Source organism: Canis aureus, chromosome 36 (assembly GCF_053574225.1).
Source record: "Canis aureus isolate CA01 chromosome 36, VMU_Caureus_v.1.0, whole genome shotgun sequence".
NCBI lineage: Eukaryota > Metazoa > Chordata > Mammalia > Carnivora > Canidae > Canis > Canis aureus.
In genome coordinates this window covers 6,017,548-6,033,124 of record NC_135646.1, presented here as the reverse complement: position 1 = coordinate 6,033,124, position 15,577 = coordinate 6,017,548, and the positions used below count along the sequence as shown (strand labels likewise).

At 43.5% G+C, this 15,577-nt stretch overlaps 1 protein-coding gene across 1 annotated transcript in view; it reads left to right on the top strand.

The window, feature by feature from the left end:
* The first annotated feature begins 534 nt into the window (after positions 1 to 534).
* ARPC2 (actin related protein 2/3 complex subunit 2) overlaps positions 535 to 15,577 on the top strand; it is a 29,829-nt gene continuing 14,786 nt past the window's right edge. Inside the window, exons 1-5 of the mRNA XM_077885252.1 lie at positions 535 to 687; positions 896 to 977; positions 8,599 to 8,633; positions 10,727 to 10,839; positions 15,209 to 15,254. Coding sequence (XP_077741378.1) covers positions 904 to 977; positions 8,599 to 8,633; positions 10,727 to 10,839; positions 15,209 to 15,254 — 268 coding nt within the window. The 5' untranslated portion in view covers positions 535 to 687; positions 896 to 903. The remainder of the gene's footprint in view (positions 688 to 895; positions 978 to 8,598; positions 8,634 to 10,726; positions 10,840 to 15,208; positions 15,255 to 15,577) is intronic.

Sequence of the window (15,577 nt, the reverse complement as noted above, 5' to 3'; positions counted from 1 at the left end):
ACACCAGCCCCCCAGGCACAGAGATGCAGGCGTGAGGAACCCAGGGAGGCCCATTCACCCGGGGGGCTCCTCACTGCCCGTCTAACTGTGTGTAGTTCTGAACCGAGGGTTAGTCGGTCACGCTCCCTCGACCAGACTGTCGACCCCACGAGGGCAGGACGTCCGTGCCTTCGTCGCTGTACCCCCCGCACAGAGCACGAGCCCATGGATTCGCGACGCTGCCGCCCGACAGCCCTTAGCGCCGCACGAGGGGCACAGCGACGAGCTGAGAGCCACGAGCCGGCCGGGAGACGACGCGGGCGACACTCACCGCGTCCCTGACCCGACAGGACCCGAAGGCTGGAGCTGGACCTCCGGGACGAGCGGGAGGGAGGGGCTGGACAGACCGGCGGGCATCCGAGCCCCAAGCGAGGCGGGGGGGGCGGGGACCCGGGATGATGGGGGGGGGTCGCGCATGCGCCAGCCCAGCCTCCGCGGCGCCCCTGCGTGCGCGTGCGCGTGCGCGAGGGGTCGAAGCGGAAATGGCGCCGCGGGGCCGCGCGTCCGGGCAGCGAGCGGAAGTGGGTGTGAGAGCGGAAGTGGCCGGCTGGAGCCGGGGGCTGGGCGGGGACCGGGCTTGTCGGTGAGGCGGCAGCGGCGGCGGCGGCGGCGGCGGCTCGGCAGGCGGGTTCAGGCTTCGGGGGCCAGGTCGGTCGGGTGGGTGGGTGACTCCGCAGCCCGCGCGTAGGAGGGCGAGCGCGCGTCTGCGCCTTCCCCCGGCCCCGGTCCCCTCGCCCCTGACCTCCTACCCCACCCACCCCCCCTCCTCCGGGGGCAGCGGGGCCGTTCCCTCCGTCCTTGCCTCCCTTTCACCCACCCTCACCCTCCCTCGTCTCTCCCTCCCTGCCCGGGGCAGCCGCCGCCATGATCCTGCTGGAGGTGAACAACCGCATCATCGAGGAGACGCTCGCGCTCAAGTTCGAGAACGCGGCCGCCGGGTGAGCGCGCGCCCGGGGCCGGTGGGCGGCGGGGGCGGGGGCAGCGGCGTGGACCCCCGGCTGGTCCGCGGGGTCGCTCGCGGGGACGAGGGCGGAGGCCCGGCTGGGCGCGGGTCCGGCCCCGGCGCGGTGATCGTGGGAGGCGACTGGGCGCGGCGGGGTGAGGGGCCGAGATGCGTGGGGAGAGGCTCGGAGGAGGGATGCGGAAGCGGCGGGGCACCGGGGCGCGCGTGCCAGAGGGCAGGCGACCTGGGGGACGTGCGGGCAGCTGCGGCCGAGGACCCCGTTGCCTTCTGGAGCGAGCGGGCCCCCTCCCTCTGCACCCCGCGTCATTGTTCTGAACCCCGAGAAAGCCCGTTTGGGGTTGGGCTGGAAGGAGTTGCCAGGAATTCCCGGGACTGGAGGAGGGCAGAAGGTGCAGGCCCAGATCCCCGCCGGCCTCCTCGCTCCCCGGCCCCGGCCCCACCCCCACCCCCACCCCCACCCCCACGTCTAAAGGAGCAGAAAGCAGACCCAGGCTTGCAGCCGGAAAAACGCGACTTCTCTAGTTTCCCTTCCCCGAACCTTACCGTAAGACATAAGACACACTGGCCATTTTGTTACATATTTCTCAAGCAAAGCAGATAGGCTCCCCATCCGCACCCCTCCCTTATCTCTCTTCTGAGGTTCTAATACTCCTCTCCCCACCCATTTATCTTTTAAACTCTTATACAAGACCCCTGGCCTGTGATTTCTTGAGTGGTAATCCCGGCCCAGGTACACACTCAGAGGCATCCAAAGTCTATAAAGTTCTCAGATAACCTTTTTTTTTTTTTTTTTTTTTTTTAATTTACCAGTGGCCTTTTTAAAGGTAGCCTTAGCACATATTTCCAAGGCAGCCTTCTCCGTGAAACGCAAGCATCAGTGGAAAACAACCTCCTTCTCCTCCTCCTCCTCCTCCTCCTCCTCCAAAGCTTCTTTGCTTTTTTTAATATTTAAAACGTGAGCCAGGGATCTGGTTTTAGCTTCTGATTTTCGGTCGCCTGTAGCCAGTCCCTCTGCCTCGTTTCCACATCCTGAGGCTGGGGCCTCGCCTCTTGGTTGCACAGTTGAGGAAATAAGTGCCCACTTGCTGGTGAACTGGGAACTAGGGATAGAAAAGTAAGTGGCCGGGAGAGCATTGGTGGAGGGGAAATTCTAAGTGCTCCTAATGAACTTGTGGCTTGGAGGCATTAAGAAAAGTGCTTCTAGCTCACTGCTTAAATTGAATATATTGAGTCTCCTATCTCTTTTGTAAGGTCACAGGTTTTATCTGTAAAGTAAAGCATGGCTTTCCTTGAAGTGAGGCTTACAGTAAGCAAGAGCTACTGTTTCCTGCCAGGGGCTGCAGTTACTTATATTTTAAGCTAACTTGCTTCTTGTCTTCAGCCTCACTTACCAGTTCCTTTGCATTTTAAATGTTTGAGTGAATCAGCTCCGAGTCTTATTTTGGGTGATTGCTGGGTACTTTTTTGAGCAGTGTAGCACATAGGAGGAAGTTAAATTAACTTCTGCATTTTCACAGATGAACCTGTTAAGCGCATTCTCGAGTCCAGACTAGCAAAGAATGAGACCTATGTGGTTATAAGCTGATCTACAAGATAAATGCCTGTTCATTTTCAAGTAGAAGCATGCCTTGTAGTGTAGAATGTAGAAGTACATTCACATCTATTTGTGTATTTGTGATTCCAAAATGAAGCTCATTATCCAGACCATCCACTCTTTTCCTTTTAGAAAACTATAACTCTTACAAAATATCGTTTCAGAGGAATTAAAATAGGCACTCAAGTCTGGAAGCCTAAGTTAGAACTTCTAGGACATTTCTCAACAAAGTATATGTTATAGCGATGTTGGATATTGGGGCAGGGCAAGTTTTGGCTTTTAGTCTGGCCTGTCTTCTCTTTGAGATGCTACTTTCAATACGTGGGCTTAAAAACATGTTCTGCTGAAAAGCGCTCTGAAAACCTTTGAAAAGAGACCCGGATATCAGGCCTAGGAGGTAGAGCTTTCTTGGGATTGCAGATGTTAACAGCTAGCAGGAGCTGGCCTCTAAGCTCACGGTGAGTTTCCAGGCCTACATGGTGAGGCAGCAGTGAAGGAGTTAACGTTATTTATTAAGGCGCATGCCTACTACACCAGAACTTCCAGCAAGAAATGACTAGTGTGATCATCATAAACATTTATGGGATTCTTCCGAGCAGGGACAGAGAAAGGAGGCCTTTCTGAAAGAGCCTGTTGGCAAGAGAGGAGCTGAAGGGTGAGGTGTGTTAGGGTGGCGATGGGAGAAAGACATTAATGAAGAGAAGTAGCTTGCAGAAGAAACCCTGAAATCGGAATGGCTTTGCCAGTGGGGGGACCTGCTGGGACGGGGCAGCTCCACCTGGCTTTGCTTCTCAGGACAAACCAGTTGGGGAACTTAGGGGTTCAGAGCAGCATTTTCCTGAGTGAATCTCTCCCAACTCTGTGATGTCCAGTACAATAACCGGTGGCTGCATGTGGCTGGTTAAGTTTAAATAAGAAAGTGAAATAAAACTAAAATTAAGTTCCCCCTCACACCAGCCACAGTTCTAGTGCTCAGTTGCCACATGTGCCTGGTAGCAGCCATATTTGGAGAGCCCACAAGTAGAACATTTCCATTATTGCAGAAAGTCTGTAAAACAGCACTAGGACTATTGCAGCTACTGAAAATGCAAGCATGAGATAGTCTTAAAAATAGTTCTGTGGTATATGCTTCAGTATACAGTTGCAGTAATTTTCCTCCTGAGGTTGATTTTTTTTTTTTTAAACGATGCCTCACACCATCCTCCTAAGTCTTCTTGCCTGTGACATCCTAGTACTAAGTAAGAGTCTAAGACTCTAAACTTGCTTTGGGTAAAACAGCTCTGTTATCTAAACGTTGAACATTTAGGCATGATCACCTTTTAATTTGGAGGCAGTTCCAAAAGCCTAAGATTCATTCCCAACAAATTGCTTTTAATTTTTTCCTACCACACTTCTGGGAAAATGGCTTATTGGAACAATTCATATATCGTCACAAAATGGTAATTATTAGTAAACTGTCTCCCCAACAGCCTACACACTAAGAGAATATGCTGATGAAGAAGCCATGCTCAGCACTGCAAATAAGCTCATGCAGGTCTTGTCAACAGCATTACCTTTTCATTTAGGAATTCTTACCCAGATGCCCAATTAAAGCAGAAGTAATCTGGCAAATTAATTTACTTTTTTTGTTACTGTATACACACCAAGAACCTTTTCAGCCTCAAAAACTAGGCCTGTCAACTTACAGGCTGAAGTCCAGAATTGAGGAAATGCTGTCAGATGCAAATTGCTGTTGCTTTTAAGTACATGCTGGCTTCTTGCCACAGCTGTGCATATTGTGGGGCTCTGTGGTTGTGTGAGGGGGAGTGAAGCTCAGTAAGCAAGCGGTGCCAGTTGGGGTGGGCAAAGACCGTGGGAGGAGAAACTTGAGAAAGGAATAAATTAAATCTTGCTGATACCTTGTTCTCATTCCTAAATATGCTGCATATGTCCTCAGAGAGACAGACTGGTTTGAAGTGATATGGAATTGGGACATTAAGCATCCAGAAGGAATGGAAATGTCTGGTTGGTCTTTTTACAGGTCATTACAGTTGCACACTGCTGCCTAGCTTCTGACCTCGGCATTGCTTTGTGCATGAAGTCCTAGAGCTATGCTGATGGCTCCTTAAGGTCAGGGCCTATCATTTTGGTTGTCTTTCTTTCCCAGCATCCTCATTGTATATATAGTTAGCTCAGTAAATATTCTCTTTAAGGAATGGATGAGGCCAGGCAGAATGGATCTTTGTTTCTTCAGGTGCTTAATTTATCACTATTCTGATGCTGTGTGAATCTGCTTTTAATCATGTTGGTTTTTCATATTTTGAGATACGGCTTAGAGAGTAGACAATTTTTTGGTCTTTGCTCAAATTGGATGATGGGAGCCTTATAGGGGAATTACAGAAGAGTGATCAAAAACTTTATAGTGAAATAGCAGAATTCAGTAATTCCTTTCGTTCAGCTCATAGAAGGGGTAAGTAGAAGAGGGACATAAATGCCCAAATGGAGAATTGGATGCATTCAGGAGTAAAAACTCCAAAATCTTAACAAGAAAAGAAGATTGGAAAATGCAACTGTCAGGAGTCCTTTATTGATTGGTGACATTTTAGAAGCTTCCTTACAAAAAGGATAGAAGAAAATTTTTCCTAAGGATTTTAAGAATAGCTTTTGAAACCCATCTGGATGAATTGAGTATGTTTGTGTCCTGTGCAATCCAGTCAGTTACCCTGAGGATTTATCTAGCTGGTTTGTTCTAGGATTTTGGACATTACAACACTGATACTAACAGGGTTCTGTTTCTCCTTGTAGTGCTGACCAATTCGTGATTCTGGGAGTTAGCACAGTCCCACGACTTCTTCCAACCATGACTTCAAAGTCTGGTCTTTTCTGACTCCGTCAGAAAAACTGATTCATCAATCACTGTCTATGAATTAGACAAATAAGCAAATAGCTTATTTGCTATAAGCTTTGAAATCATAATTCCATTTGATTTTAAAATGTGCAGTTCCCATTTACAGTTGAGAAAACTAGGGCTCTTGAGAGTTGTGGAGGGAGTAGACGTATGCATGAAGCATTGTGCAGATATCTTTCACTGACTTCTAACCTTATTTATGATCTGTCATACACAGAACATACTTGCATGGCAAATTTGAGTAAATGGTCTAGCCTAGAGATCCTGCTACCGGGCTGCCCCTGAGGGCTGTGAGGCTCATTATCTCATCATGTCTGTAACTTAGTCACAAGACACTGGTTGGGAAACTTTCCTGTACACATGTCATCTCAATTAATCTTCACAACAACCTTTTAATCTTCATTTTCTAGAAAAGGATCCTGAGGCTCAGCAACATCTGAGCCACGTTGGGTATGGTTTTTAGCCAGTAGGTGACAGGACTTGAGTTGAACAGTCAATGCTAAAGGCCTTCCTTTTATTGTGATTAATTAACCTCATTCCCAGCATCTGAAACTTTACCAGATGGTAAAACAAAAAAACAAAACAAAACAAAAAACTTGAACCATTTATCTTCTGGGCTTGTTAGAGGTACACTTTCGCCCAGACCAGTCTTTCTGGGGAAACAAACACCTGGTCTTAGTAATTGACATGCCATCCTGTTTGGTATATTTCACTCTTGGTATGGTCTATTTGTTGGGGTACAGAGTTGTAATTCCCACATGACCTCTCAGGAACACTCCTTTGGCCAAATGTTCTTCTCTACAGCTTGTCTCCTCTATAACCTATTGTGTAGCCATAAATAGTAAACTAAAATATTAATGGCAGTGATTTGACAAATATTCCCAAGTCAAGCAGCAAACCACTTAGTATACCTCTTCCTAAGCAACTTCTCCCAGTGGGGATCTGCTTGGGGAACTTTACAGCCTAGAGAAGTTCATAATTTTAGTTAAAATGTTGATAGCTTGGGGGCACCTGGGTGGTTGTCAGTTAAGTGTCCAACTCTTGATCTCAGCTCAGGTCAGGATCCTCAGGATCATGAGTTCAAGCCCTGCATTGGACTCAGTGCTAGGTGTGGACCCTACTTTAAAAAAAAAAAAAAAAAGGTTGTGGTTTTGTTTTATTTTGCTTTAATGTTTACAGCTTGCAACCCTTAGGGTTTTTATTTATACCTAATTTTTCTCAGTCTGCTGATAAAGTAGGAGAGTGAGGAACTCAGTCCTTTGTTGACTGAGTTAAAGTCTAAGGATTTAAAAAATAAAAAAACCCAGCTACCTACTAAGTGATGTAATACGGACTTTTACAAGCCTCCACCCTGACTTTTTGGCATAGCCACCCTTTCCCAGGAAAATAGACTTCCATGCTTCCTCCCATTGTGCAGCCTCTTCATATTTCATTCAAGTGAGCCATAGATTAATGTTTGTGCTGCTTCTTCCTTTGCTCTTGTTTTTTAGAGGTGAGGAATGGTGGTTGGCCATTCATTGTCTTTGCTGGCTACAGTTTCTAATGAAAGATCAGAATCAGTTTAAGTTTTCATCTCATTCTTTTCATCATACTCTAAACTCATTGCTTCTCCATAAACCCACTTGATGCTTCCATTCTTAGAGTCTCCCAGAGCGATTTTCCTAAGTCACATGGATGGCCATGAAGGAGTAGAGTGGAACTCCGTATGTGACTTGTATTGGTTGATTTTTCAGCAGGGCTAACGTATGCTTCGTAGAAGCCAGTTTCCTGGAAAGGTATTGTGTAGCATCTGCAGCAGCTTTTTAACACTCATAAACCACGCCACATATTCCATTATTTCCCAGCAACCCTAGAGGGCAGCTCAGTTGTGGTTCTCTTTACAGGTAAGGGAGCGGAGGTAGTATAAAAGAGATGTACTTGATGGTGTGGTCTTGAGCAAATTAGGCAAGAATAATTGTGGAAATGTGTGTGTCTTGTCTGCTGGTCCATAAAACAAAGTGGAATCATTGCAGTCCTAGGTAGCTAGAGATAAAACCTTGGAGTCTTCCTTTGTTTCCTACCATTGGGTTTTGAGGAGAAGTGGGGAAATCATATAAGGTGGCTTTTCACAGGAGGTTAATTAACAATTATTGTGTATAGCTAGTATGTATGTCATGCTTTCTAGGTAATAACTCAGCAGCATTTATCAAGTAGAAGTTTCTGTACCAGGCTGAGCTAGGAGCTGCACAGAAAGTATCAGGCTGTCCTCATTGCCTGCCAGGATAGGTTATTCTGTGTCTGTTCTCTTTATCTTTAGTAGTTCTATAAGGTCAGTAGGATCACTTGTATTCTCCCATTTTATAGATGAATAGGTGAAAAAATAAAAGCGTGCAGTGTTAATTTGTCTGAAAACATGGTCCTGATGAAAAGCTGAAGGTGGAAAATTGATGTCTTGACTGTTCTCAGTGATTCCACAGTGTTGTTTTGTGCTGCGCTTCCATAGAAAGTGGATTTTCAAAACAAAACAAAACCAAACAAAACTAGAGTAGAACCAGTGAAAGAGGGCTTCCTGAAGGAGAGTGGTGAGTACTTTGGTGACATAAAGGGAGAGAGAAAGACGTGTAGGAAGACTTCCAGATTGTCTTTGAAATGGTATAGAACTTCTTGTTTTATGGACTGAAATTATGCTTTCATCCTCAGTAAATTAAAACCATTCTGCATTCTGTTTAGCAGCTTTCCTGTGGAATGTACTACCTCTACTTCCATCACTCCTGTCCTGTGGGGGGGACATTGATTAAAAGATAGCATTTGGTAGTTCCTATATATATGCAAAAGTGTGTATCATAGTCCTAAGGAATTCAAAACTAGAGGTAAGACCAACCATGACAGAGATTGGACAGCAGCTGAAAAACAAAAGCTGTGTCTGTCCTGCTGCCTTTTTGTATCCTCTACCTTAAGTGAGCCTAAAGGTTCAGGTACCTGAGGAAGCAAATTGTGTACTCAGGTCAGCAGTGAGCATAAGATTGGTCCAGAATGCTCCAATCTGAAGTAAAGCCCAGGGGTCTTTGTGAGTCCTTTTGAAGGCCAGCAGCAATACAACTATCTTTACTAAGGAACTTTTCTTTTGTTTTGCAGTAACAAACCAGAAGCAGTAGAAGTAACATTTGCAGGTAAGTGTCCTTACCTTAACCCTGTAAGAGAAGGCACAATATAAAAATAGAAAACAAAATCATTCCTAAAGTAAGTTTTGAGATTTGGAGTACTGTCCCCTGATTGTCAATGCTTTTTGAGATCTTTGCTTTAGATGATTATTTATGGATTTATTGAACTTTGTAAAGTTACCTACTGATATCTCAGAGGTTTGGGCTTAATGTTGTGGTATAAACTAAAGTTTGTTTAATTTGGAAATATTAAATTACTGTCTTCAAGTAACCTTCATCTCAGTTTTCCCAACACTAGAGTAGTGGGGAAACATGGAAAATACTAGAGACCTGTTCAAGTCAGAGAGGTTACTGCTTTCTGTTCCCTACTAAGAATTAGATATTGATGCTACTCATGTGCTGTGTGGACTTCATGGAGTTAAAACAGTCACCCTCTGTATAGTGAGGGTATTTGACTAGGTGATCTGGGAAGACTTTGCAGTTCTGAAGTGCTGTGACTGGAGGCTAGGCACCATCCCTGTCCTCTCCCACTAACTAGCAATGTCAAATCTCCCTAAACTGAGGTTCTCAGCATCTGGTTTCGGGAACTACACCAGTTAAATCCTCTCCGCAGGAAGGTAGAAGCCAAAGAGAAGGGAGGCTTGTATATAGTTTAGAAGAAACTTAATAACCAAATGCAGTGTGGGGCCCTTATTTGGATCTTAATTCAAATAAGACAACAGTATTTTAAAACCATTGTGGGGTTTTTTGGTTTTGTTTTTATTTTGGTTTGGTTTTTTGAAGCAGAATATTTGAACACTTGACTGGATATTTGATATTAAGAAATTGGTTTTAAAAATTAAGGCATGGTAGTGGTATTGTGGCTGTGCTTTCTAAAAAATTCTTGAGACGCTTAAGCTCTGCTTTTGGCTCAGGCTGTGATCCTGGAGTTCAGAGATCGAGTCCCACATTGGACTCCCTGAGGGGAGTCTGCTTCTCCTTCTGCCTGTGTCTCTGCCTCTCTCTGTGTGTATATCTCATGAATAAATAAAATCTTTAAAAAAAAAGTAAATAAATAATTCTTTATTATTTGGAGATACATTGTGAAATATTTATGGATAAAATGATGTGATGTCTCGGGTATGCTTTAGAATAAATCATTGAGGGGGGCATCTAAATGAAATAAGATTGGCCGTGTGTTGATAATTATTGAAGTCACAGGGGGAAATTAAGAGTTGATTACACGTTATAATCTAGGCTTGTTTAAAATACATTGCAACGGGATCCCTGGGTGGCGCAGCGGTTTAGTGCCTGCCTTTGGCCCAGGGCGCGATCCTGGAGACCCGGGATCGAGTCCCACGTCGGGCTCCCGGTGCATGGAGCCTGCTTCTCCCTCTGCCTGTGTCTCTGCCTCTCTCTCCCTCTCTGTGTGTGACTATCATAAATAAATAAAAATTAAAAATAAAATAAAATACATCGCAACAAAAGCTTTTTTAAAAAAAATACTTTCAGGGGCACCTCGGTGGCTCAGTGGTTGAGCATCTGCCTTTGGCTCAGGTTGTAATCCCAGGGTTCTGGGACCGAGTCCACATCAGGCACCCCTCAGGGATCCTGCTTCTCCCTCTGCCTATGGTTCTCCCTCTCTTCTATGTGTCTCATGAATAGAGAAATAAAACCTTTAAAAAAATACTTTCTGGGCAGCCCTAGTGGCTCTGCAGTTTAGCGCTGCCTTCAGCCTGGGGTGTGATCCTGGAGACCGGGGATCGAGTCCCATGTCAGGCTCCCCACATGGAGCCTGCTTCTCTCTCTGCCTGTCTCTCTCTCTCTTTTGAATAAATAAATAAAATCTTTAAAAAAAAATAACTTTCTGCACCAAGCTATGATGAAGGTAAGAATAGCTTTGTAATTTTAGAAGAGAACCAAGAGATAAGTACTTGATAGTTTTATCCCATTATCCCAGTGTTTTTTTGCTGACTTTCTGTATGGATTTAAAATAAATACCATTTTATTTATGTGCCTACTTCCAAGGGGGACCTCCTTGTGTCCTGTAACAAGGCAGACCAGTGTTTTGAGATCTTACTCCCCATTCCCAAGTTAATCAGTTTTATTTACTTTCTTCACAGATTTTGATGGAGTTCTCTATCATATTTCAAATCCTAATGGAGACAAAACAAAAGTGATGGTCAGTATTTCTTTGAAATTCTACAAGGAACTTCAGGCACATGGTGCTGATGAGGTATGTTCTACATCATTTTCCTTGGGACTCCTGTTTCCTCTTCACCTTTTATTGGTAGCTTGCCATTCCTAGAAGGTCTGTTGCACTGATCACTCTGGACAGCTAGCCCACTTAACCAGTGAAGTGGTTGACTTCATTTTCAGTCAAGGTGTGAAGTGAAGTGACTTCACTTCAGTCAAGACTTCTTGACTTCATTTTCCATAACGATAGCATATTTTTCAGAAAAAGCTTTGGCTCTTTGCTTACTTGTTTGCTACTCTAGAAAAATAAAGATGTTCCCTAACCAATGAAAACAAAACTTTAGTTCTCAAAAAATGCACCAAAGAATACATTCTTTGACCAGTATAAAAATAGCTATCATGGGGCAGCTGGGTGGCTCATTTGGTTAAGTATCAGACTCTTGATCTCAGGGTTGTGAGTTCAAGCCCTGCATTGGGCTCTGTGTTGTGGAGCCTTTTTAAAAAAAAAAAAAAAAAAAAAAAGCTATCAGATGGGTTCCATTTTATTTCTATAATATTGTGAAGTAGGTATATAGCTCTGGCCTTTAAATTTTATGGTCTTAATTTCTCATTCTGGAAATTTAGGTACAAATCTACCCTTTTTGATGTAAACTTCTTTAGAGCTGGTCTCCTTGAGTTTCTCTTCTTCCTTATGACTACCACAGGGGAAATAGAAAGGCTCTCTGTGCATTTTGAAATTCTTAATGGCCATGCCTTATTCACTGGCTTTTTTCTATAGCTAAAGTAGCAGGTTTGGTTCCTGTTGAACTATACTTGCTCTGGGTAGAACCATTTATGGAAGAAAGAAAATGTTGTTACACCAGTGAGCACACGTTGTGGTTGGGTCTCAAAGCAGGAAGTATGACTCAGTTCCTGAATCAGTTTTCAGATATCTTTTAGTTTTAACAAGCTAGGTTCTCCTTAATCCAGTTAATGAAGATACAGCTATTTCTAGTTTCTTTCTGATTAAGGGTGATTCCTTTTGAATTACTTAAAACTTACGCAATGAAAATGGTGTTTGTAAAAAAAAAAAAATCTCTATCTCAGTAATATTTTGGTATAAAAATTAAAGTTGATGTTAAGTAAATGCAATCCTAGAAATCATAGACCATTATTTCTCTTAATTATTCATATGCAGTTGATCTGTCCCAGCAATTCAAGGGAAGAGCCAAAACCTTTTCTGATTTGCCTCATAAGTTCAAGGGAAGAAGAAATGTCTAGAGAATTTGTATTCAGGGTGATTTTACCTGAAAGAAAAGCTTAAGGAGGAAAACCTAGTCTCATAGAAACATATGAAGGATTATTCTATAAAAGTTAGTGGCCACCTCTTCTCTTTACCAGATTAAGAACAAAAGGAAACAAGCGGCTATTAAGTGGCCCTGCTTTTGAGTAACCATAAAATAACTACCTGAAAAGAATTGCTAAACCTTCAAACAGACAACTCAAAATTTTCCCTAGACAGTTTTCTTTCTTTAAAGATGCAGGTGCAGTGATAATAATAATCTTTGGAAGGGAAAAAAAGCATTAAAGCTGGATTTCTTGGGATCCCTGGGTGGCGCAGCAGTTTAGCGCCTGCCTTTGGCCCAGGGCGCGATCCTGGAGACCCAGGATCGAATCCCACGTCGGGCTCCCGGTGCATGGAGCCTGCTTCTCCCTCTGCCTGTGTCTCTGCCTCTCTCTCTCTGTGACTATCATAAGTAAATAAATAAAAAAAAAAGCTGGATTTCTTAAGCCTCCTTTCCAGTCTGTGCCTTCCATACCCTAGAACTCCAAACACAGTGCTATTCTTGTAGCTCCCGCAGGGTCAAAGAACCGACCCCACCCGCCCAAGTGGGTGGAGCAAGTAACATTCGGAGTTTTGGAGCAGAGTGCACAGTAAATGGCTCTTGGGGTTGGTTAAACAGTGACTAGTCTGTGATAACCAGAGGAAGCTTGTTTCGTAGCCCAGGCCCTTTTTCAAGGCAGAAAACCTCTGTTGCTAGGGCAGGTAGATCTGATGGTGAGGACTGATGGGTTGTTGCCTCCACGCATCTTCTGGTGTCAGGTTGGAAGAGGGGGGCGTTCATTGAAAAAGTGAATTGTGGTTTAAAGTACAAGTGGAATCAACACGGAAGCGTTGTCTGGTTTTGCCAAGTGGAAGGAGCTGAACAGGGTATAAATTTGGCTCTAAGAACCTTTTAGATCTCAGAGTATTAAGCTTGGAATTAAACTAAATCTTAGGAGTTAATGGTTGTTTCTTCCACGTCTAATTTCCCCTTCTTCCAAGTACCCATATTGCACACAGTACAGTATTATGACTCAGAGATAGCATGGTAGTTAAAATTCTTATGAGATACGCCTGGTTATACACCACCCCATCCCTCAGACTCTTTTAGGAGAAGTGGTGTGTATAAGACACCTGAAGGTCAGATCTCTCTGTGCCACCAAAACTCTGTGACCTTAACATCTCCTTTGAGTTCCTCTTCTGTAAAAGAGAGAACCTCACAGTGGCTACATGGTCACTAGATTGGAACTGCATGTGGTATTACTTATCTTTTGCCTGGATACAAATAAGTGTGATCACAAAGTCATGCATTGAGATCTATTCTGTTATCTATAGTTTGCAGATAGAGAATTTCTTCCAGCTGTAAGAAAGTGGTGAAATAAGTATGTGGAATATTAAAGAGTATTTAAGAACAGGAAGGAAGGAACCTCACCTTGTGATAATTTTTTCAAATAGGACAAAAAATACATGGTTTGCTGTTGCTTTTTTTTAATTATCATTATAGAGGGTATGTTGAAAGTAAGATTAGAAGAAAACATCAGGGATCCCTGGGTGGCGCAGCGGTTTGGCGCCTGCCTTTGTCCCAGGGCGCGATCCTGGAGACCCGGGATCGAATCCCATGTCGGGCTCCCGGTGCATGGAGCCTGCTTCTCCCTCTGCCTGTGTCTCTGCCTCTCTCTCTCTCTCTCTCTGTGTGTGACTATCATAAAAAAAATTTAAAAATTAAAAAAAGAAGAAGAAGAAAACATCAATATTGACTAAGCTCTGTTTATTGCAACTCCCCATACACAGGCATGTGTGGGTGCAGAGACCACAGCAGTGAGCAGGGCTGAGCTCCTGCTCACATGGAGCTACCCTCTAGTCTGCCTATGTTTGCAGTGCTTTCTCTGGCTGATAGAATTCTTTAAAACATGCATTTATAACCCTTAAAACTAAAACAAAAGTTAATGCTTTTGTTTACTTATAACTTGGTAGATTGTTCTGTATTAAGTATCCTTTTTAAATTTTTTTTTGATATCCCAGAAAATTCCAGAGGATCATGAATGTGTTTGTGGTGAGGTAGTGTTGAGAAATTGACTAAAACATCTAGATACAAAATTCTGCAGCCCATCGTACTGCTCTTACATATACTGTTAATACTGGCCTCAGTTTTTCCCTTCTTGTAGAATAATGACGACCCCCCTCCCTCCTAAGTATGTTTTTAATGAGGGCTAAGAATCAGCCATGTCTGTTTTGCTCTTAAACATATAAAGACTGATTAAATAGTTCTGATTGCTCTAATGTTTACTTTTTTCTGTCTTCAGATAGCTGCCTTCTGCTTACCATAGCCTATGTAACATTTAAATCTGAACTAGTCCTTCTAAAATGTTTGTTTCTTGAACTGTCAGCCTAGGAGCAGTTTCTACCAGGTGAACCAGTTATACTGACAGAGAAATAGGAAGGTATAAAAAGGGTTCTTGTTTTATCATTTACTCCTCAAAGCTGGAGAGTAGCCAAGCAGTAAGTATTAGTTTTGGGGAAACAAACAAACAAACAAAACATGTAGAAAGTACAACCTTCTGTGGACCCACCAGTGTAAATAAATGGCTATGCTTCAGTGATCTATTGTCTTTTGTCATAAAACTGTTGGTGAGCTAAATAATTTTAAAGCTTACAAGATAAGCAGGCTAACTGGAATCTGTTCCCAGTAATTCTGGTTTTATCTCTTCACTTACCTGGGTTACTGGTTTGGCCTGTACTTAGTTGATAACTGACATAATCTTCTTTCACTTGGGTTTGGCACCCTTCAGCACTCTTGAAAATAAAAGTGATTGTGTGCAATACATGGTCTGGGGGAGAACAGAACATATATAGGGCGTGACCAATTCCTAAAAGAGTAAAAGATGAGCCTTGATTTAAAAACAGATCCTAGATTAACCTTTTGGATTTAATCTCAGTTCAATGAGTGACTTGCTTGGTAACTCAGTTAAATCTGCTTCCCTTTATGTGTCCAGTGTCCCATCCGCCAAATGAAAAATTCTGGCTTAGAAGAAGCTTGGCAAATACAGTGCTTTAAAAATGGCATTATCATGCTCTTTGGATTAACATTTGTTTTTGTATTTTCTAGTTATTAAAGAGGGTGTACGGGAGTTTCTTGGTAAATCCCGAATCAGGTATGTAGCCATGTGAGCAACTGTGGAGTGACATGGGAAGATACCTGTCCTGTTTTGTACTGTGCTTTTTGTTTTTTTTTTAACCAAAGCATTTCATTTAAATATTGTTCCTTTTACAAATATTTTTGCCTGAGCCCAGTTCCCACTTCAACCCTCTCCATGAAACTAGTTTATAAGGGGCTTTGCTTTATCCAGTAATGGTACACAGTGTGGTATGCAGAATTGATGTATGTCATTTTTAACATTTATGTCGTGGAGCCAAGTGACTTGCGCTCAGTGGGCCACTTGTTTTCTCATGGTGATTTTCTCTTAGCCTTTTGAGA